The sequence below is a fragment of the Myotis myotis genome, unplaced genomic scaffold (genome assembly GCF_014108235.1).
Source record: "Myotis myotis isolate mMyoMyo1 unplaced genomic scaffold, mMyoMyo1.p scaffold_m19_p_17, whole genome shotgun sequence".
NCBI classification, from domain to species: Eukaryota; Metazoa; Chordata; class Mammalia; order Chiroptera; family Vespertilionidae; genus Myotis; species Myotis myotis.
The window spans coordinates 21,186,023-21,207,997 of record NW_023416321.1 but is presented as its reverse complement, the minus strand read 5'-3'; the positions used below and the strand labels follow the sequence as shown (position 1 = coordinate 21,207,997).

General features: G+C 37.6%; 1 protein-coding gene across 7 annotated transcripts in view; it reads right to left on the bottom strand.

The window, feature by feature from the left end:
- MED13 (mediator complex subunit 13) overlaps positions 1 to 21,975 on the bottom strand; it is a 96,494-nt gene that overhangs the window by 4,595 nt on the left and 69,924 nt on the right. For 3 of the 7 annotated variants that reach the window (XM_036340203.1, XM_036340205.1, XM_036340206.1), the window contains exons 18-29: positions 17,414 to 17,637; positions 15,401 to 15,590; positions 13,913 to 14,372; positions 9,545 to 9,764; positions 8,818 to 9,009; positions 8,383 to 8,606; positions 5,838 to 5,980; positions 4,957 to 5,115; positions 4,655 to 4,840; positions 2,694 to 2,836; positions 1,145 to 1,318; positions 150 to 250 (exon numbers count right to left, since the gene is read on the bottom strand). In XM_036340203.1, coding sequence (XP_036196096.1) covers positions 150 to 250; positions 1,145 to 1,318; positions 2,694 to 2,836; positions 4,655 to 4,840; positions 4,957 to 5,115; positions 5,838 to 5,980; positions 8,383 to 8,606; positions 8,818 to 9,009; positions 9,545 to 9,764; positions 13,913 to 14,372; positions 15,401 to 15,590; positions 17,414 to 17,637 — 2,416 coding nt within the window. Of the gene's footprint in view, positions 1 to 149; positions 251 to 1,144; positions 1,319 to 2,693; positions 2,837 to 4,654; positions 4,841 to 4,956; positions 5,116 to 5,837; positions 5,981 to 8,382; positions 8,607 to 8,817; positions 9,010 to 9,544; positions 9,765 to 13,912; positions 14,373 to 15,400; positions 15,591 to 17,413; positions 17,638 to 21,975 lie in introns of those variants that run through there. The other 4 variants (XM_036340204.1, XM_036340207.1, XM_036340208.1 and 1 more) reach the window with 4 other exon arrangements.

Below are 21,975 nucleotides of genomic sequence, written 5' to 3'. Positions count from 1 at the left end.
GACACGGCACCAGAGTTAAGTTAGGGTTTTTCAAAATGCTGACACGCCCAGCTCAAAAGGTTCGCCATCACTGATTTATCTCAAGACCCAAGAAAAATATATAAGGATCAATACTGGAGAGAACACCTAATGGTAAAAAAGAGCTGTACCTGAGGACATCTGAAGTCTGATTTGAGTCAAGTGGGTGGGAGTCTTTACTGTGAAGCAGCTCGTCAGATTGCACTGAAGGCACATGGAGGTGCAAAGAGGCCTAAAAATAACAAGTAACAGGATATCAGCCAAAGGAAAAAACCAAGGTGTCTGCCTTGATGAGATACATTTTAGACCTACATAAGGAATATAAAAATGCTTCTTTTTGTTTAATTCATTACAGTAGTAATTTATATCAAACCTTACTTCCTTTTCTTCAGCTTTATTGTTTTTTAGACATGATAATCTTAAAAAAAAAAAAAGGATTTCCAATTATTTTCTAAGTGTAACCTGACTAGATGTGTAAAGTAAATGTTTAAGGAAAAACTAAACTGATAAACCTCAGTACAGTTTGTATCTAGGTTATATAGAACTTAAGCCTATATAGATATACCTAGATGTAGCACTGAAAGAAGTTAACAGGAGTCAAGCATATGCAAATATTTTACTTACAAAGTTATAAATCTTTTTTTCCTTATTAAAATAACTTCTTTATTTTAACACTATAGGAAGACAGATTTGGAACAGTCAAGGCAAGAACAAGGAGATATTTGAAAAATCCAACGGATTTATTTTGTCTTGAAAACCAAATTCTGGTAATATAAGTTTTCTCCCTAGCTCTAAACTTCAGATGTGCTGTTAAAAGTAATACGAGTTCAACAATAAAGAATTATTTAAAAATAATCATAATATAATAATAATATGAGCAAGCATCCCAGAAGTTTAAGATTAAAAGTTCAAACTTAAAAAAAAGTTCAAACTTAATATGCATTTAAAAATTAGAATTATTTCATAATGAGATAACTCTTTTGGTGATCTTGTGTAAAGTCAAATGTGGCAATGCATATAAGACCTTAGACAAAAGCTACAAGGTTTCAAAAAGCCACTTTTATATTTCTTAGAATGTAAACCAACAATGAGCATTATTTAGGAACTAGCATAGAAATGGCAATACCTTAAGAAAAAGGGGACACTGATATTGTGCTTGAGGACATGCTGACCAGAACCAGTCAGGTAAGGGACCCGCTTTGGCAGTTGATACAAAGTAACCAAGGGCCAATGGTTGCTGAAGAATATTAGTTACTTCATCATGAGACTCTGTTGAAAGTAGCCGATCAGTACCCAGACCCTTAAAAAGACAAAATTAAAAGTGTGTTAGTTCATTTGATATATCTAGGCATTAGATATAAATACAGAATGGCTTATGAAAATCAATCACTTCAATTTTTTAAAATGCTGAAGGGTACTTTTTAAAATTTCTAGTACTTATTAGTAAGAGTATCATAATTAGTAACACCATTAAAAGAATGAGTCTTAACAGTTGCATAAGGAAATATGTTCAGAGTTTGTGTGTATGTAACTCTTTGTAACTGACTGAAAAATACAAAATGATCAATGAAATTTCTGCATTATTTCCTAAAACTCCTTCAACTAATTCCTGACCACCAAACCCCATCCAAAAGGTGATTAAAATTTAGCTTGTTCATCTAGCACTACCTATAAAATACAATTAATAATGTTTTGAAAAACATTTTGACAACACGAGGAGATAGCTACTAAGTGATGTTCATAGCCTTTGGATTAGTCAATGTATTTCTTGGTATTCATTTTAAGGCAATAGGTAAAAAGAAAAAGTGATATGCATAAAGATGTTCATTGCAACATTGCTTATAACAGAAAATAACTTCAATATCCAACATTTTGGGAATGATATAACAAATTATGCTAAAACAACAATGCAATATTAAAAAGCTGATATACTTCTTGAAAGCTACAATATAAATACATCTGGAAGCTAATTTGCTAAAAGTAAAAATGGTCTTATTAAAGTGGTGAAATTATTGGTGCTTTATCTCATATGTATTTTTTTAATAATCTCATTTCTTTTCAATTAAAAAGCAGGTAAGAATGCAAGGTAAGAAGACTGGACAAAGATCTTTATTTTTAAAAGGCAGGTTCTAAACATATATATATACTAAAATAGTCAAACCACTACTACATATAATTTCACTTAAAGATGTTAGTCAAATGAGGCCCAATTAGTTTTCAGTTCAAACAGAAAGAAAAAATAGTCTGCTAAAAATAAACAGTTTGGAAGGCAAGGTAGTCAGTGTTTTTTCTGTTTTTATGAGAAAATTAGTATTTCTATTATGTTGCTTGTTACAGCCCTGATATGAAGAGCAGCTCTTAGAACTATATATTGATTCTCAGAGATAATCCAGTCCTAGACCTGAGTAGAAGCTACGGTGAAGTGGCAGGAAAAATACAAAAGAAGGATTAATGAAAAGTAGTCTAGAAAATATAAAGTCAGGAAAAGCAGAGCTGCAGAGACCCCCTCTGCCTTAATAATGTATAATTCAAAGAGCAGAAATGCATGAATGTACTGTTAATTTCACTATTTGCTAATTTAAACAAGAGAAAAACAGGACTCTATTTCATGAATCAATTCATTACTAAGTTAATGAATGACATTTAGATAAACTGAACTTTTATAATAGGGTTACCTTGCCAGCATCAACTCCATGGGGGTAATGAGATCCTGGAGAATGTACAGGAGACCCCGTTGGAGAGGCAGGAATAATATTAATGATATCAGGGTCAAGATCATCTGCTGTGTCTAACAAATCAAAGAAACCCATTCCATCTGCTATAAGAGAAAGAAAAAAGAGTAAGTACTTCATTTCTCATCTCATGGTTATCTATAGGAGAGAGTTAAAATTAATTTAACCAACATCTACTGAGTGCCTTCTGTGTGTCAATTATTGTGCTGAGAGCCATATAAATAATTATACATAAAAAATAATTATGCAGCCCCATTGGTGTGACTCAGTGGTTGAGCTTCAACTCATGAATCAGGAGGTGATGGTTTGATTCCCCGTCAGGGCATATGTCTGGGTTTCAGGCTCGATTCCCAGTAGGAGGTGTGCAGGAGGCAGCTGATCAATGATTTTTTTCTCATCACTGATGTTTCTATTTCTCTCTCCCACTCCCTGAAACCAATAAAAATATACTTTTTAAAACATTTCACAGATATGACCAAGCTAAGGATCTTAAAAGGGGGAGATAAATCTTGCTTATTTAGGTGGTCCTTGTAATCACTGGGGCCCTAATAACAGGGAGGCACTAGGGTTAGTCAATGAAGGAGATGTGCTGATATTATACTGCTGATGTTGAAGATGGAAATAAAGGCCATGAGCAAGAGATGCAAGTGGTCTCTAAAGCTGGCAAAGGCAAGGAAAGAGACTGTCTCTTAGAGACTCCAGAAAGAACCAACCCTGCAGGCTCTTTGACTTGACCCAGTAGGACTTCTGACTTCCAAAACTGTAAGATAAGTGTGTGTCATTTTAAGCCACTAAGCATGTGGTAATTTGTTACAGCAGCAATAGGAAACACAATATGCTGAAAATGAAAATGTACTTAAAATGACACTACTCATGATTGATACACTTATTCTTTACTATTAAGTAAAACATTCAAATTATTGTATAACACACACACAAAAATAGAATAATGAATACCCATACTGTGACTTTAAAAATGTGCCATCTTCTAGGATAACTCAGAGCAACAGTAGAATATCATTTATTTTTTTCTTCTACTCAAATGCAATCTATAAACTCATTGAGAAAAGTTACATCCCTACTCTTACAATTCATATAAATTACTATACTATTTTGGCAAATCAAGATAGAAAAGAATATAATATGAGCTGCAAAGTGTATATATAGATAACTCAACAGCACAGGCAAAAAACTACAAACATTTTATGACCAATGTTGTCTTTTAAAATAAGTAAATATTTGAGATAATTCATAGCACCAGTTCTGATTATCAATAAGGTGGAAGAATGGTTATATTAGTTTCCTGTTGCTGCTTTAACTAATTATTACAAACTTGTTAGTTTAAAACATCACACATTTATTCTCTAACAGTTTGGGGTCCAGAAGTTCAAATTCAGTTTTAATGGGCTGAAATCAAAGTGTTGGTCATTAGGCCAAAATCAAGGAAGCAGCAGGCCTCTGCTGCTTCTAGAGGATCCAGAGGGTGATCTGTTTCTTTGTCTTTTCCAGCACCTAGAACTGTACTCACTGGCTCATGGCTCCTTCCTCCATCTTTAAAGTCAGCAGTGTAGCATTGGTTTTCTGTGACTTTGCTTCCCTCTCTTTGCATCACTTGGCCTTCCCCTCTTTTGTGGATAGTCAAACTTCCATTTTATAAGGATACATATGATTGCATTTCGGACCCACCTAACACAGGATCTCTCCATCTCAAGACCCTTAATTTAATCACATCTGCAGCCTTTTTGTTGTTGTTGCTATTGTTTTGCCATATAAGGGCACATTCACAGGTTTCAGGGACATTCGTAAGATATGGATATGTGTTGGGAACATTAATCAGCCTACGATCAGCAACAATCATTAAGACTTTTTATATTTGCAAAACCTTTAAAGATTAATTCTCCTACCATTGTTAGGATTGAAAGCTAAGTCCAAATTTTCAGTGGTATAAGTAGCTGAAGCTACTTGCACAGAAGCAGAAGTAGGGAATACAAGTATATGAGTACATGATGTATCCTGTGGGGTATTTAGCTGAGACGTCTGCATATTTAGAGTGGTGCTTCTTCCAAATACAGAACCAGTTGACACAGAATCTGGAAAGGAAATGAAAGGTATTTTTTCTCTTAATAAATGAAGAATCAATTTTACATAATATTTAGAAACTTAAGTGCATGAAGAATTAATTCTGATATAAACTAAAGTAGCTAACCTGGCATAATAACAAAAGAGCCTTGGGGTTCCATTGCTACCAAGCAAGCACTGAGAATGCTGGGAGAGTCGGCAGCAGATATACAACACATTCTACACATGTCTTTGAGTCTTTTACTTAGAGACTGCAAATTTCGACGACTCAGCAAACAGCTCCAATCTGTGGGTATCAACAATAAAAATAATAATCTAAAGTAACACTGTTATTAACACCCTACAGATCCAAAGTTAAAACATAATGGCTTTATCTACTTTTTAAAAAATATATGTTTTTTAATTGATTTCAGAGAGGAAGGGAGAGGGAGAGAGAGAAAGAAACATCAAGGATGAGAGAGAATCATTGATCAGCTGCATCCTGCTCATCCCCTACTGGCGATAGAGCCCACAATCCGGGCATATGCCCTTGGCAGGAATTGAACCCAGGATCCTTCAGTCCGCAGGCCAACACCCTATTCACTGAGCCAAACCGGCTAGGACAAACAATGGTTTTAAAATAAGTGTTATCATCAAGCCAAAACTGTCTTATTGGTGATATTACTCAACATTCTTTATCACCTTAGCTTTAATGTACATCAATATCAATTAGAATCTGCTGAACAGAAGATAAGTTGAAAAATAAAAAAAAAGGAAAAATAAAAATAGTAGTAATGACACTGATATTAATGTTGTAATATTGTAAAATATACTTTTATATCTGGACTTAAGTCATTTGTGGCTTAGACATCTGTGGTTCCTCTTTAAAAACAAAAATCAGTAACAAAAAACGTTTTTATAAGGTATGCATTTTATCAAGTACATAGTATACCTATATGTGGTCTGAACAGTGTATGAATTAACATAAAACAGAAATCTAAGTACTAAAAAATAAAAGCACAATTTTACCTTTCAATTCTCCATGACCAATCCTTCCTAGACGGCCAATTACAACTCTCCATGGTAATGAACTCATTTGTACAAGTCCTAAGCACCATTCCCAAAGTTTCTGTAGACCAAATCTTCTAGCAGATCCTTTTTTCCTACGAGCTCTATTGTGCAAAATAAAGAGACAGTCATAAATGTGCCTAAAATTCTTATGACATTTCAAAAGAGCTCAAATTTGTAAAAAAAAAACTGGTTCCTTAATGCTTGAAACTTTTATACAAGTCCTAAGCAAGAACATATGTAAAATTATGGGGGTGGCATGCTAGTTTGTGGTTTTTTATCATACATTAAAGTATATACAACTCTGAATTCAAAGTTATCCATAAGCATCAAAATTAATCAGAAACACTGCTCTACACCAGAGATTGGCAAAATTTTTCTTTAAAGAGCCAGTATTTTAAGTTTTGTAGGCCATCAAGATTGTGTTATAACAATTCAGCTCTGCTGCTGCAGCATGAAAGCAGCCGTAGATAATACTTAAATGAACGTGGCCAGATTTGGCCCACAAGTTATAGTTTGTTAATCTTTGCTCTACACTTTAAGTTGAAGGATATAAAAAAAACACTACATTTCTCAAACCAAACAATGTTGAGTTTCTGCATGCATGTCCTCTTTTAGGCAAATAGGTAACATGAGCAACAGTAGCTACCATTTATTGAGTACTTACTATGTACCAAAAATTACACCCAATTTACTTGTAATACCTCATTTTCATCCTAACAACTGTATAACACATTTATCCTCCCAGAGAAGCAAGCTGTAGCTTGGCTGGCTCCAGATCACACAGTCGTTAAGTGGCAGAATTGGGATTTGAACCCAGGTGTCTATGACTCTAGAGTTGCACCTCTTTCTTAACCTTTCTCTAACTTCTACTTTCAGTAAAATGGCAACATTATCATTGTATTGGAAAGGTGATATTATTCTTCCTCTATTCTATGCTTATCCTTCACAGGTAAGAATACTCGTTCCAAAGCTCATTTAATTAGTATAACTATCCCATTTTAAAAAGTCAAAATTACGTGAAGGAAATGTATAAAGTACTGCTGTATGGTTTATAAAATAATAAATCTTTGTAACCAATAATATAAAATTCTACTTTTTCAGCACTCCTATAAACTAAGAATCATTAAATATTTCTGTAAATAACCAATTTCTGAACTTAAAGGAACAGAATCTTTATACAATAGAGAAAATAAAGGATAAAACCAAATCTTTAAAAATTAAAATTATTGCAAGAATTTGCTTTTCAAGAACTCCCAGGCAGTGTTCCCTAGCTTTGAAACATGTTGAAATATCTATTAAGTGATAACTCAACATGAGGCTCACCTGTTGTGACCTATTAGTTACAGACTTCATAAATAAATGGCCATATTTAATTACTACCAAGAAGAATTCTAAAAAGAAAGCCTCAATTTTCAGAAGACACTCTAACATTTAAATGGTAAAAATTTCAGTCCAACAATTTTAGTAAAGAAAGTTAAAAGTTAACTCAAATGTAGGGATTATATCTTAGATGGTACATGAAAAAAATAAATTTCTAGGGTGCTTCCCTAGTTTGTTTTTAAAATTGCAGAGGGCTTTCTAGTTCTATGCCTCAAAATTTTTTCAGGTTAAAATCATTATTTCAAGCTTTATTATAAAGAATTTAGGAAGCTTGCCCTAGCCGGTTTGGCTCAGTGGATAGAGGACCGGCCTGCGGACTGAAGGGTCCCAGGTTTGATTCCAGTCAAAGGCACATGATTGGGTTGTGGGCTTGATCCCCAGTGTGGGGTGTGCAGGAGGCAGCCGATCGATGGTTCTCTCTCATCATTGATGTTTCTGTTCCCTTTCCCTTCCTCTCTGAAATCAATAAAAAATATATTTAAAAAAAAAAGAATTTAGGAAGCTTAATCTCTTTCGTCTGTGTAACAGATTAATCAAATTTATTTTTAATTCTAATTATACAATGTATATATACACTATGTAAGGGTAAGAACCTACAATCCCAAGACTTAATATTTTATTTATTGATTTTTATTTGTTTTTTAGAGAGAAACATCAAGTTGTTGTTCCACTTATTTATGCATTCATTGGTTGCTTCTTGTATGTGCCCTGACTGAGGATCAAATCAACTGATGCTCTAACAAACTGATCTACCCCAGCCAGGCCAAGACGTAATTTAAAAAAAAACTTTTTTTTATTGATTTTCAGAGAGAGAAGAAGGGAGAGAGAGAGGAAAAAATGGAGATATCAATGAGAGAGAAACATCAATTGGCTGCCTCCTGCAAGCCTCCTAACGGGATCAAGCCTGCAACCAGGGCATGTGTCCTGACCGGGAATCTAACTGGTTACCTCTTAGTGTATGGGATGACACTCACCCAACTGAGCCACCGGCAGGGCAAGAGTTAATATCTTAATGTACATGACCCGCAAAACAGTTTTCTACTCATTAAATATAAAATGTAAATGTGTGTATGAATTTTAAAAATGGGATGATATAATGATACATTTAAAGAAATGTAAGTACCTATTTGGAACATCGATGTTAATGATACATGTTTCTAAAAGTTCTCCATATAGATCTGTGCAAGAAGCAAGAATCCATCTCTGATCATGTGATAAACAGTATCCCACGAAAAGAACATTATATTTCTGTCCAGCTTCTCCAAATGTTTCTCCTAGCTCTGTCTGTTTATCCTTCACTGGAGCCAGAATAAAAGGAGGTGTATAAAGTCGAATACACTCTGGTCTCTGTAAAACAAAAAATTAAGGTACTATGGTATTATACAATCACAGAAAAATCTTTTATTAAAAAGATTTTTATTGAAAATGTGATATATTATCTTTTCCCAATTATAAGATAATTGGAAAATGAGAGCTAAACAGAGAACTGCACTTGGTTTTGCATAAAATCATAAAATGTATAGTTTTTAATAACTCTGGTCATAGAAAGCATACTTACATCAGGACTTTTAAGAGCAGTCTCCATGGCTAAACCTGGACCAAACCCAGTCAATGTTTTCACATTGGTTGATGTTGGAAGGGGTCTCCGGCACTGGGTAAAGGCCGAAAAAGCCAGGGATTTTAAATGCTGGGTATAGATTTGTCTATCTTCATGCTTCACAGGTTGCAACAGGTACTGACAAGGAACAATCTAGGAATTATAGGCAAATATTACAAATGTTAAACTTCGAACAAGTCACAAGAGAATAAAAAGGGCTGTAGGTTTGAAATTCTAAAACTTTTACTAGAAAATTTAAACAAACCAAAATAAAATGATGAACTAAATAATTTAATAGGAATTTAATAGTTAAAATATGGTTAAATTCTTTCTACTTTTACTTGCAACCTGTTTTATTTAGATCCATACTTTAATTTTTGTACTTAAGTTTATGAACTTAAAAACTGGTTTATAAAAGTAACACAAGAGAAATATTCAATGTACTTCATGCAATCTTTATTTTCCATTATTACTGTGGTTCCTTTTATTTTTCATTATTATTGACATAATTGCAAAGTCTCTCTTTTATAAACTCTCTTAAGATTTCTAGTATATCACTTAAAATAAAATCTACATAACAGAACCTGGCTATACAAAATCAATTTAGACACAGACTAGTATCTTTGAAACTTCTATCAACATCCAACGGTTTTATATAAATTTTATCTCCAACATTTATCATTCTTACCTGTACAGAAACAGTACTCTTAATATGAGGAGGAAGAGTCTGGACCATTTCCAGAAAGCATCGAAGTAGCCCCAAAGTCCATACATTAGAAGAATTAGTGCTCTCATCTTTATTTTCATATGTAAAAGGATCAATTATATAAACGACAATTGCAGGTGGATAAGTGATTGCATGTGAGTCACCATCTGTGGGGATACCCACTTTATCCCGATCCATCGTGCTAAAATTCAAGGTAGAAATAAGACAGTTAGGAAAGAAGTTGTATTATTCCTTTCTTGGGGAAGCATTAAAAGCAGGTTCTTAATACCTCATCCCCTTTTCAGAGAACCTCTCTAAAATTGAAGGACATCTCTTTTTCTTCAAAGAGAATTATAAACACCATATGTAAAATCTCATGGTGTACGAAGATCCTTGTGTTAAGGTCTTGCTTTAGAAAGGAATTCTTTAAATCCATAGAGAAGGGGTGGGGAACACCCAGCCCACGGGCCATAAAAGTCCTGGGAAATCATTTGGTCTGGTTCATAGGTCGACACTCAACCACTGAACCACACCGGCTGGGTTAGCAGGCTAATTTTTAAGTTGATAATTTTGTATGGCCCACAAATGATGTTATAAATACCCAAATGGCTCTTGACAGAAAAAAGGATCACCACCCGTGCCACAGACTATCAAAATTACTAGAGAGCTTACTGCTTAGGTGATAAAACTGAGTCAAAGATAAGTTAAATGAGCAGCCCAAGATCCCAAAGCTGGCTAGAAGCAGAGCTAAACTAGAAAGAAATCAGGTTTCCAAACTACAGTTTTAGCTATAGACAGTCATTTCTTACTTCATAACTTCAAAAGTGAATAAGGTTCATTCTTTGATGATGATATTTTTTTTAAACTCCAAATATATGGAGAGGTTCAAGATAAATGGGTCAACCTGGATAATTAATAGTTTGTTTTTACTCACATAAATGAGTATAGCTTTGGGCAAAACTGCACCTGGATAGCTGAAAGATGTAATTAAGCTCAGGCTAATCTAACTGAAAAAGCAGGAGGGAAACTCACTCAATACCTTCTTCAGAAAAGGAATGAAGAGAGCTGTCATTATTGTTGTTGTCAAAAACAACTCAAGCGCCCTAGCTGGTTTGGCTCAGCGGATAGAGCGTTGGCCTGCAGACTCAAGGGTCCCAGGTTCGATTCTGGTCAAGGGCATGTACCTGGGTTGCGGGTACACTCCCAGTAGGGGGCGTGCAAGAGGCAGCTGAATCGATGTTTCTCTCTCATCGATGTTTCTAACTCGCTATCCCTCTCCTTCTCCCTTCCTCTCTGTAAAAAATCAATAAAATATATTTTAAAAAAAACAACTCAAGCATTTGGAAGCATTGTGTAAAGCACTTACTGTGCATTATATCCTGCTAGTGGCCCAGTGCACAAATTTGTGCACAATGAGAGGAAATTAATTAGAAGAAATATTTTAATATCGCTGTTCACCCTCTCTATAATAGAAGTGTCAACCAAATTCAGGATCGACAATGACAGATTGAAACACGCATGTGATTAGCGCCAGTGAGAGCTTTATATGTGTCACGCATGCATGAGTCAACTTAGCCTTTTATAGATATAGAATAAACTTGCTTAACTAGACCTGCTTTCTGATTTAGCTAAACTTTTTCCAGCCCAGTGAAGCACCCCAACTTCTTTCAGGTAATTGTCAGCAACACAGCAGTAAATATCAACACGAAGCAGATTATTATGATAGATCATGCAGGGAAAACAAAGGGTAAAATATTTAACTGCAGCAGTGTTTGACTATATTGTGCGTAGTGAGAAAACCTGAAATCATTTTCAAGGTCCACCATTTCTCACTTCTTTTCAGTCGGGTCAAGTTTCTAAGCTTTCTAAATCTCCATTTTCCAGCTAATGAAAAGAAAATAGGATTCCACTGAGTCTCCTATCTACCCATTCCAGGACTTCTGTGAGGATCAAATGAGATGAGGCACAGGAAAATGCTTTACAGACATTTGGTTAAAGTGTAAAATGTTTCCACCTGGCTATAAAGCAACTCGTGTTCCTGGGCTGAAGAAACTCCAAGGAGGCTAGTTGCTAGAGAGAGGAAGCTGGGTGTTGCTGGGTGTTGCTATGTGACGCATTACCCGGTGCCCACGGCCACAGTTTCCGGGCTGGCTGGGCTGTGGGCCGCATTTTGTGCCATGAGGTCTCGGCAGCATTGGCTGCAATTTGGTGGGGTGTCCCACTTGGGGGAAGCTGAGTGTTGCTTTGTGGGCACCAGGTCTGCACTGCTGTTTCTCTGGAAATGGCCAGCTCCTGCATTGATCATCTGCCCCCCGGTGGTCAGTGTGCATCATAGTGACCAATCGGATGGACACTTACCATATTAGCCTTTTATATATATATAGGTACCTTGCTCCCATTTTACAGATAAGCAAACAGGCTCAGAAAGGTTAGATAACTTTCCCAAAGTCACAAAGCCAGTAAATGGCAGAACTGAGATTTAAATCTTGGTATGACTCTTATGCCTGAAGAGGCTAGTTCAATAGTGACTTTCTAAATCACTGGAGTGACTTGCATAGGCAAATCTACTTGACAGTTTTATCACAGAACAGATTCAATCATCATAGAATAGTTAGACTAAATGGTTTTCAAGGTCTCAGTTCCCAGCCTGAGATTCTAGAAGTCTGTCATAAAGACTTTATGAGAATGCCTGGCTCAGTGGTTGAGTGTTGACTCATGAACAAAGAGGTCACTGGTTTGATTCCTGATCAGGACACATGCCTGGATTGTGTGCTCCATCCCCAGTAGAGTGTACAGGAGGCAGCTGATCAATGTTTCTCTCATAATCAATTTTTCTATCTCTCTCTACCTTCTCCTTCTCTCTTCCTCTCTCTCTAAAAGTCAATAAAAACATATATAAAAGCCTAAGCGACCATGATGACAGGTTGCTATGATGCGCACTGACCACTAGGGGGCAGATGCTCAACGCAGGAGTTGCCACCTGGTGGTCAGTGCACTCCCACAATGGGAGCGCCGCTCAGCCAGAAACTGGGCTCATGGCTGTTAAGTGCAGCTGCAGTGGCGGGAGTCTCTCCAGCCTCCGCAGCAGTGCTACCAGGTGGTGGTGGTGGTGGCAGGTGCAGCGGAGCCAGGATGACTGGCAACAGAGCTGTGCCCAGCCCCAGCTGGGCTCCTCCACAGCCACCTGCAGCTTTAGCACTGCTACATCCCTCGGGGGGATGTCGGACTGCCAGGTTTCAGCCCCTGAGGTGTCCCAAATTGTGAGAGGGCACAGGCCAGGCTGAGGGACCCCACCCATGCACGAATCTATGCACCGGGCCTCTAGTAAAAAAACATTATTTTAAAAAAGACTTGCCCTGACTGGTTTGGCTCAGTGGATAGAGCATCGGCCTGCGGACTGAAGGGTCCCAGGTTCGATTCCAGTCAAGGGCATGCACCTTGGTTGCGGGCACATCCCCATTAGGGGAGTGTACAGGAGGCAGCTGAATTATGTTCCTCTCATCAATGTTTCTAACTCTCTATCCTTTTCCCTTTCTCTCTGTAAAAAAATCAGTAAAATATATTAAAAAAAAAAAAAAAAAAAGACTTTAGCCCGGCGGTGTGGCTCAGTGGTTGAGTGTTGACCCATGAACCAGGAGGTCACAGTTAGATTTCTGGTCAGGACACATGCTCTATCCTTAGTAGGGGGCATGCAGGAGGCAACTAATCAATGATTCTCTCTCATCACTGATGTTTCCATCTCTCTCTCCCTCTCCCTTCCTCTCTGAAATCAATATATATATATATTTTATATATATTTTGTTGATTTTTTACCCCCTACTGGGGATGTGCCCGCAACCAAGGTACATGCCCTAGGCCGGAATTGAATCCGGGACCCTTGAGTCCGCAGGCCGACACCCTATCCACTGAGCCAAACTGGTTAGGGCAAATATATATTTTATTAAAAGATGTTATGAAGAGTCTTCGTTATAATTTTATAAGTAAAATATTGAACACTTTAAAAACTAAAATTCCAGCCAAAGCCGGTTTGGCTCAGTGGATAGAGCGTCGGCCTGCGGACTGAAGGGTCCCAGGTTCGATTCCGGTCGGGGGCATGTACCTGGGTTATGGGCATATCCCCAGTAGATGTGCAGGAGGCAGCTGATCGATGTTTCTCTCTCATCGATGTTTCTAACTCTGTCTCTCTCCCTTCCTCTGTAAAAAATCAATAAAATAAAAAAAACAAAACAAAAAACTAAAATTCCACTGATAAGACCAAAAAACTTTGTTTATTCATAATGACTGTGTTATTCAGACAAAAAGATGCATCGAATATTTATATTTCTGCAAAATTAGTATATTTAAAAGTACCTTTCAGATACATCAGGATGTGGCTGAGTGGGAAGAGAAGATGACTCTCCAGAAATCCCAGCTGTTTGTAGAGCTGATGACTGTTGCCCTCCTAGCTGGCCATTCTGAACTGTACTCGCCTGCGTAGACATGGATCCTGCAGCACTACTGTTCAAACTGCCAAAGGGTGGAAACGAAGGTAGTTTATTTGATACTCCACTATTCAAGTTGGAGGATGATGAAGATGAAGTTGAAGTTGTGGTCAAAGTTGAATTAGCTGTGGCAACTGAAGAAGACATGGTAACACCTGAAGTCACTGTCATAGTGCTGCTCGCTGCAGATGCTAGGGTGGCAGATGGAGTATTAGCATTTCCAGTATTTGTCATCTGAGGTGGAGTAATCAAAGATTGACTTGTAGGGGCAACTAAATTTGGCTGGGAAAGTAGAGAGCTGTCCAATGGCTGGGAAGCAAGATAAGGACCTAAAGATAATAAAAACAGGCAGGGTATTTAATTCTTTATTTCACTGATTGGTTCTTTATTTATTCAATTATGTGAATAATAATATCTAATTGATGCTTTTTTGGTAATTACCCTCCCTAAGTTGCTTGCTAAGAATGTAGCATATATAGCTTTCTATTTTCCTACAAACTGAAGAAACAAATTTTAAATGGATTTGAAAAGGACAAACCAGCATTTTCATACAAAATAAATGGATTTCATGAAAGTATAATAAAATTCTATTTCCTAGGCATAATTAATTAAATATAAATAACAGTACCTAGCAAATTTTATTAAGCCATTCAAAGGGTTCCTAAGTCACAAATTAAATAAATATTGACTACACTAGGAGCTAACTAGATATAAAAAGGAGAAATGTTATCATGAGGTTCAAATTATAGGAAGGTCTAATGAGATTCTATATTTTGGTTAAATCTATTTAATCTTTGGATTAAGTATAAAGTAAGTCCATTGATATTTAATTAAGAGTGTTAAAATAAGCAAGTCTTAAATATGTAATTCAGGAATGTTAAAATAAGCATCTTATACAGCTATCATTTTCTTAGTTCCAACAAAGGACTGTTTTTTTGTGTGTGTTGTAGAGGAAACTACAAGTTATTTGCTCTCTAAACCATTAACAAATCAAGAATCTTAATGTTAAGAAGTCTTAATGTTAATAAACTTAAGTAAAAAGAAATTCATCAGATCCTACAGAAGCAACAAAAAATTGCTTATAACCCACAATTTCCTTCTACCTGATGGGATCCCTAGCACAGGGATCAGTAAACTTTTTCTATAAAGGGTCAGATGGTAATTATTTTAGGCTTTACGGGTCACAGTCTCTGTCAAAACTACTCAGGTCTGATCTTGTAGCACAAAAGCAGGCATAGGCAATATGTAAATAAATGAGCATGGTTGTGTTCTAATAAAATTTTATTTACAAAAACAGCTGGAGGACTGGGCCATACATTCTAACACTGGCCTTATATAATAAATGCAAATTTAATACCTAGGTCATATCTGCAGACTTGTGCATAAAGCTTGAGTTTAGAAAATGCTTCATTGTTACCATCAGCTGTCTGAGAAAACCATTCTGCTACCAACTTTTCTGACAGTTTCTTTGATGCAGTAGATCCAACTCTCATGATCCCATCTGTCAACAGTCGAGAAATAGGTCTATGTTGACCTAATCGACAGGACTACAATTATACATACAGAAAGCAGAATTAGTGAAATTATCATAGTATTTAAGTACATATTGTAAAATAAAGCATTTCAGATATTTAAAATAAACTATCACTTATACTTAACATTTGGGATAAGAATATCAAGGGTAAAATGGTGCCACAGATCTTTTCCTTTTGTACAGTAAAAATCCATTAAACTTCTTTTAAAATTAGAACATTTCCAATGAAATAAAACAACTAGATAATAATAATGGCACTAGAGCTTTATGAATTGAATAATGAAAACTTGAGGAATACAGAAATAAGTGAGCATAAAAATGTAGTCATTCTAAGCTGTGAATCTATCCCAATTCATCTATATAAATACACATATCCTTAAGCAAAAGCAAAATAAAAATTAGTATACAGCTACACTATGAATTTGCCAGCTCTCCCTCCAATTCTGTGGGCTACTGATGTCTGTTGCAAGAAGCCTACTATCAAATAAGTTTGCCATACTTGATTAAGAAAATTTAGCCCTCACTGGTTTTGCTCAGTGGATAGAGCGTCGGCCTGCAGACTGAAGGGTCCTGGGTACGATACTGGTCAAGGGCACATGCCCGGTTTGTGGGCTTGATCCCCAGTAGGGGGCGTGCAGGAGGCAGCTGATCAATGATTCTCTCTCATCATTGATGTTTCTATCTCTCTCGCTCTCCCTTCCTCTCTGAAATCAATACAAATATATTTTTTTAAAAAAAAGAAAATCTAGATAGGATTTCTTTACTATTAGGACTTTCAACAGCTCAAAAAATCTAATATGAATAGTGAATCTCTATATGGTAATATAATACACAATGTCTCCTCAAGCCTATTTAACTATGGAACTTTTCTCTGGGAAGATTTTGCAGCATTAGTGTTCTATACAACACTCTTTGGGAAATACTTATTTCTACAAAATACACTACATACCTTGTAATTAAGTGGAACATTTATATGGAGTTAAGCCAGCACAAATTAACAACTGTAAAAGCAATTTTAAAAACTGGATTTCCAAGCATTTATGGGAAAAGGAAGGTGTAATGAATTAAGACTTTATGTCCCACAGCATTTTAAATTTGCAATCATTGCATTCAGTGATGGACATAACATGAGAATTATAACTTAAAAAAATTAGTCAAGAATTTCAGAAATGAAATAGATCTTACAAAGATCTAGCATAGCTTTATTTTATGTATGAGGAAAGTGAGGCCTAATATTAGTACCTGAGGTCCTAGAGAATCAGGGCTAGAATTTTTGTAAATGTAATTTTCCTTGGCTATTTGACAATGCTGCCCTTTGCTTTAGAAAATATCCTCTCTCTCTTTGTTTTGTTGATTTTTAGAGAGTAGAAGGGAAGGGGAGAGACACAGAGAGAGAACCATCGATGTGCGAGAAAGACACATTGACTGGTTCCCTCCTGCACATGCCCCGACCAGGGCTAGGGATAAAGCCTGCAATCGAGGTATGTGCCCTTGACTGGAATCAAAACTGGGACCCTTCAGTCCGTGGGCTGATGCTTTCTTTATCCACTGAACTGGCTAGGGCAAAACATATTCTCTTAAGTGAGACCATATATACTCTCAACTTTCCCCCCCAGTAAGGCAATTTCCACCATGACCCATGGCGCACACATCTAATTAAGGGTGTGGGTTAAATCCTGTAAGAATGTAACTGGCTAGTATGAGAGGTAAATGACATCAAAGAACTTGACATCATTACTATTCTGTCCCAATCAACTGAACTTCCCAGTATAATTTATATTTAAAAATACAAATAATAAGGCAGTTTTAAAATGCCATATTATTTTAAACACCTACCTCATATATTGCAGTAAGATCCCTAAAAAAACTTTTGGCTCCATTTAACAAAGCTTCATTTTCTGGACATAGTACAACATAGGCTATATCTCTTTGAGATCCATAGGGTTCCAGCATAAGTCTCTCCCAGTAAGGGAGAGCAAATGGAGAAAGCACCAGAAAATCATAATCATAACTCAACAAAAACGTGGGGATTGGCAGTGGTTCTGGAGATTCATCAGTTCCTAAATAAGAAAAATATATTTGAAGAAATCATTTAAAAGCAGTATGTCTTTTTTACTGAAATGTCAAAAGTACTAAGTCATTATTAGTAGTAAAAATATTTTATTAAAGACAAAAATACATAAAGCCAGTGACTGAGGCTTTTCCACAGTTAAGAATTTGCTAAAATGGTCTTTAAAAAGAACATATGACTTATACCTTCATTTAAATGCAAAAAAAAAAAATTGATCTGAATGAAAAACCTTAGAAGTATAAAAGAAAACATGGGAGGAGAGTTTTATTTTTAAATCTGGACGGGGGAAAGCCTTTCTAAGCATAACATAAAACCTATCCATTTAAAAACTGATTAATCTGACTATATAAATTTTAAATTTTGGTATAAAGAAAACAATAAAGCCAAATGATTAACAACAAGTTGGAAGAATGATTTGCAATGTATATGAAAAAAGGGTTACTATCCTTACCACATAAAAGGGAAGTATAACTCTGTAAGAAAAAGACCAAAAACCTAATAGAAAAGTGGGTATAGGATATGAACAAAGTTCACAGCAATAGAAATACCTCTTGCACATAAAAAGATGCTCATTCTCATGACAAAGCAATTAAAATAATTAATAGCAAACAATTATAACACTCACTATGTGTTAGGTACTGCTTAAAGATCTTTCTTTTTATTAACTCATTTAGACCTCACAAAAACTATACAAGGCTGATACTATTAATCTCATTTTAGAGATGAAACACCAGTAATAGAAAAGTTAAACAACTTGTCCAGTAGTATAGAAGACTGGCAGAAGTGGGATTAGAAACCAGGAAGTCTTCCCTCACAATCTATACTATTCTACCTCTCAACTATAATGAAACAACCATTTTCACCCATCTACTTACTGAGCACCCTACTCGTAAAGGTTTGGGGAACAGGTATTTTACTGGTAGGAGTTTAAACTGGTATTATAACGAGTAATTTGGCAATATTTAAAAGATACATACACACATGCTTTACAAGCCAGGCATGTCTGAATTCTAGAAAAATAGTTGTAATAATTATGGAAACTGCCCAGCCAGCGTGGCTCAGTGGTTGAGTGTCGACCTATGAACCAGGAGGTGGTGGTTTAATTCCCAGAAAGGGCACATGCCCAGGTTGCAGTCTGGATCTCCAGTGTGGGACATGCAGGAAGCAGCCGATGAATGATTCTGTCTCATAATTGATGTTTCTAACTCTCTCTCCCTCTCCTTTCCTCTCTGAAATCAATGAAAAAAATGTTTTTTAAAAATAATGATGGGAACCATCTATCTATAATAATAAAAGTGTAGGGGAGAAACTAAGATGGCGGCATAGGTAAACACCGAAATTGCTGCATCCTACAACAACTTCAAAAATACAATAAAAAGACAAAACGGACATCATCCAGAACTACAGGAAAGCTGGCGGAGTGGAAATTCTACAACTATAAGGAAAGAGAAAAGCACACTGAGACTCAGAGGAGCTGCGGAAGTAAAGTGCAGAGGTATGGAGGCTCGAGCGCGCGCGGAAAGGGGCTGGCACCTGAGGACGCGGCTGTCTTTTTGAATCGGGAGGGAGTCACAAGCTCCCGACTGCTCTGAACTCCGGTTCCGGGAAGTCTCTGGGGACCCAGGACTCATACAGGGAGAAACTGGACTGTCTGGCAGTGGGCAGAACTTGGAACTCGAGGGCGGCTTTCCCTCAGAGGTGCTTGCAGCAACTAAATTACCGGGAAACTGAGACGCCCGCGGCCCCTTAGGGCAGGGCTGAGAATCCGCCATAGCTGCTTGCTCTGCCCTTTGATTCCCTGAGACCCCGCCCCACCCAGGCTGCGGCAGAGGCATTTGCATATGCATGCCCTGGCCCTTTGCAACCTGAAAATTACCTAACAAACTGCAGCTGGGCCACAGACCCAGAACTTCCAAGAGAAGGCCCAAGGCCCCACAGCAGCTTGCACTGCTTCACCGCTGGGCCTCATCAGGGCACCTCCAAACTCCAAAAAAGGAAGGGGAATCTGCAGTTCTCTTCATAGCTCCTGCTGGGTAACCTCCAAGAGCCAGTGTACCCAGTGGTCAGAGGGGAACCATCCGGATTACAACTCCTCAGATCCATAAGGGACACACTCAGGGGGCAGACTCAGTGAGCACCAAAGCCCCACTGAAGCAAGTCTTGCCCCAGAAGGGTGTCTTCAGCACAGAAGTTCTCCCACTGCAGACACAGCTGATTCTCACTGCCAATTGGCCTGGAGGTCAATTCCTCCCAGTGATCCTACAACAATCAAGGCATAACTACAACAAGACCGTGCACAAAGCCCACAAGGGGGTGCACCAAGAGTGTCCACCTCAGGTAACTGGGGAGGCTGAGCCACTGGGCCCTACAGGACACCTAGCACACAAAACCACTCTACCAACACAGGGAAGCATAAAAAATGCGGAGACAAAGAAACAGGTCACAAATGACAGAAATGGAGGAAAGCAAATGACTGGATATAGAGTTCAAAACCACGTTTATAAGGTTTTTCAAGAATTTTACGGAAACCGCCGATAAATTTAGTGAGACCCTGGAGGATATGAAAAAAGACCAACTAGAAATTAAGCATACACTGACTGAAATAAAGAATAATATACAGAGATCCAACAGCAGACAAAAGGATCCCAAGAATCAAGTCAAAGATTTGAAATACAAAGAAACAAAAAATACCTAACCAAAAAAGAAAAAAGAAAAAAGATTCCAAAAATATGAAGATAGTGTAAGGAGCCTCTGGGACAACTTCAAGCATACCAACATCAGAATTATAGGGGTACCAGAAGAAGAGAGAGGGCAAGATATTGAAAACCTATTTGAAGAAATAATGACAGAAAACTTCCCCTACCTGGTGAAAGAAATAGACTTACAAGTCCAGGAAGTGCAGAGAACCCCAAACAAAAGGAATCCAAAGAGGACCACACCAAGACACATCATAATTAAAATGCCAAGAGCAAACGACAAAGAGAGAATCTTAAAAGCAGCAAGAGAAAGAAAGTCCGTTACCTACAAGGGAGTACCCATACGACTGTCAGCTGATTTCTCAACAGAAACCAAGCAGGCAAGAGGAGAGTGGCAAGAAATATTCAAAGTGATGAATAGCAAGAACCTACAACCAAGATTACTTTATCCAGCAAAGCTATCATTCAGAATAGAAGGTCAGAGAAAGAGCTTCACAGATAAGAAAAAGCTAAAGGAGTTCATCACCACCAAACCAGCATTATATGATATGCTGAAAGGTATTCTTTAAGAAGAGGAATAAGAAAAAGGAACTCTTACCATTTGCCACAGCATGGATGGAACTGGAGAGCGGATAAATACCACATGATCTCACTCATTTGTGGACTATAATGAACAACATAAACTGATGAACAAGGACTGATCCAGAGACAGAGGGGCATTGACTGGACTGTCGGGCCTTGGAGGGAAGGAAGAGGAGGGTGGGGGTAAGGGGGAAAGATCAACCAAAGGACTTATATGCAAGCATATAGGCCTAACCAAAGAACACGGAAAACGGGGGGGTGAGGGCATGACCGGAGGCGGGGGTCGGGGGGGGGGGGGGGGGTAGGGGGTAATGTGGGGATAAGGACACATATGTAATATCTTAATCAATAAAAAATATATTTTAAAGAAAAAATAAAAGTGTAAATATGCTAATTAAACTGGACGTCCTTTCAGACAACCTTCCAGACAAAGCTGTGGCGGCAGGGGCTGAGGCAGAGGAGGCTACGGCGGCAGCAGGGGCCAGCCCCTTGCACGAATTTCATGCATCAGGCCTCTAGTCTATATCTATAAAAAGCTAATATGCAAAGTGTCCCCTCAGGAGTTAGACTGGGAGTTCAATCGCTCTCTATGTGTGCTGACCACCAGGGTGTGGCATGAAACAAAGGAAGGCCCCAGCCAGCAGCTGGAAGGCCCCAATAGGCCCTGATTGCCGGCCAGGCCTAGGGACCTTACCCCTGCATGAATTTTGTGCACTGGGCCTCTAGTGTGTCCATTAACAGTAGACTGGTAAGATAATATCATGTGGAAAGAACAACAGAATACATGCAGCCATTAAAAAGAGAAAAACCTCTCTGTATGTACTGATCAGTAAAAACTCTGGGTATTGTGTTATGTGTGTGTCTACTATTTTGGTGGTGTTTTTTAAAATATATTTCTATTGATTTCAGAGAGGGAGAGAGAGATAGAAACATCAATGACTAGAGAGAATCACTGATCAGCTGCCTCCTGCACACCCTACACTGGGGATCAAGTCCACAACCCAGGCATGTGCCCTGACGGGGAACTGAACCATGACCTCCTATTTCAT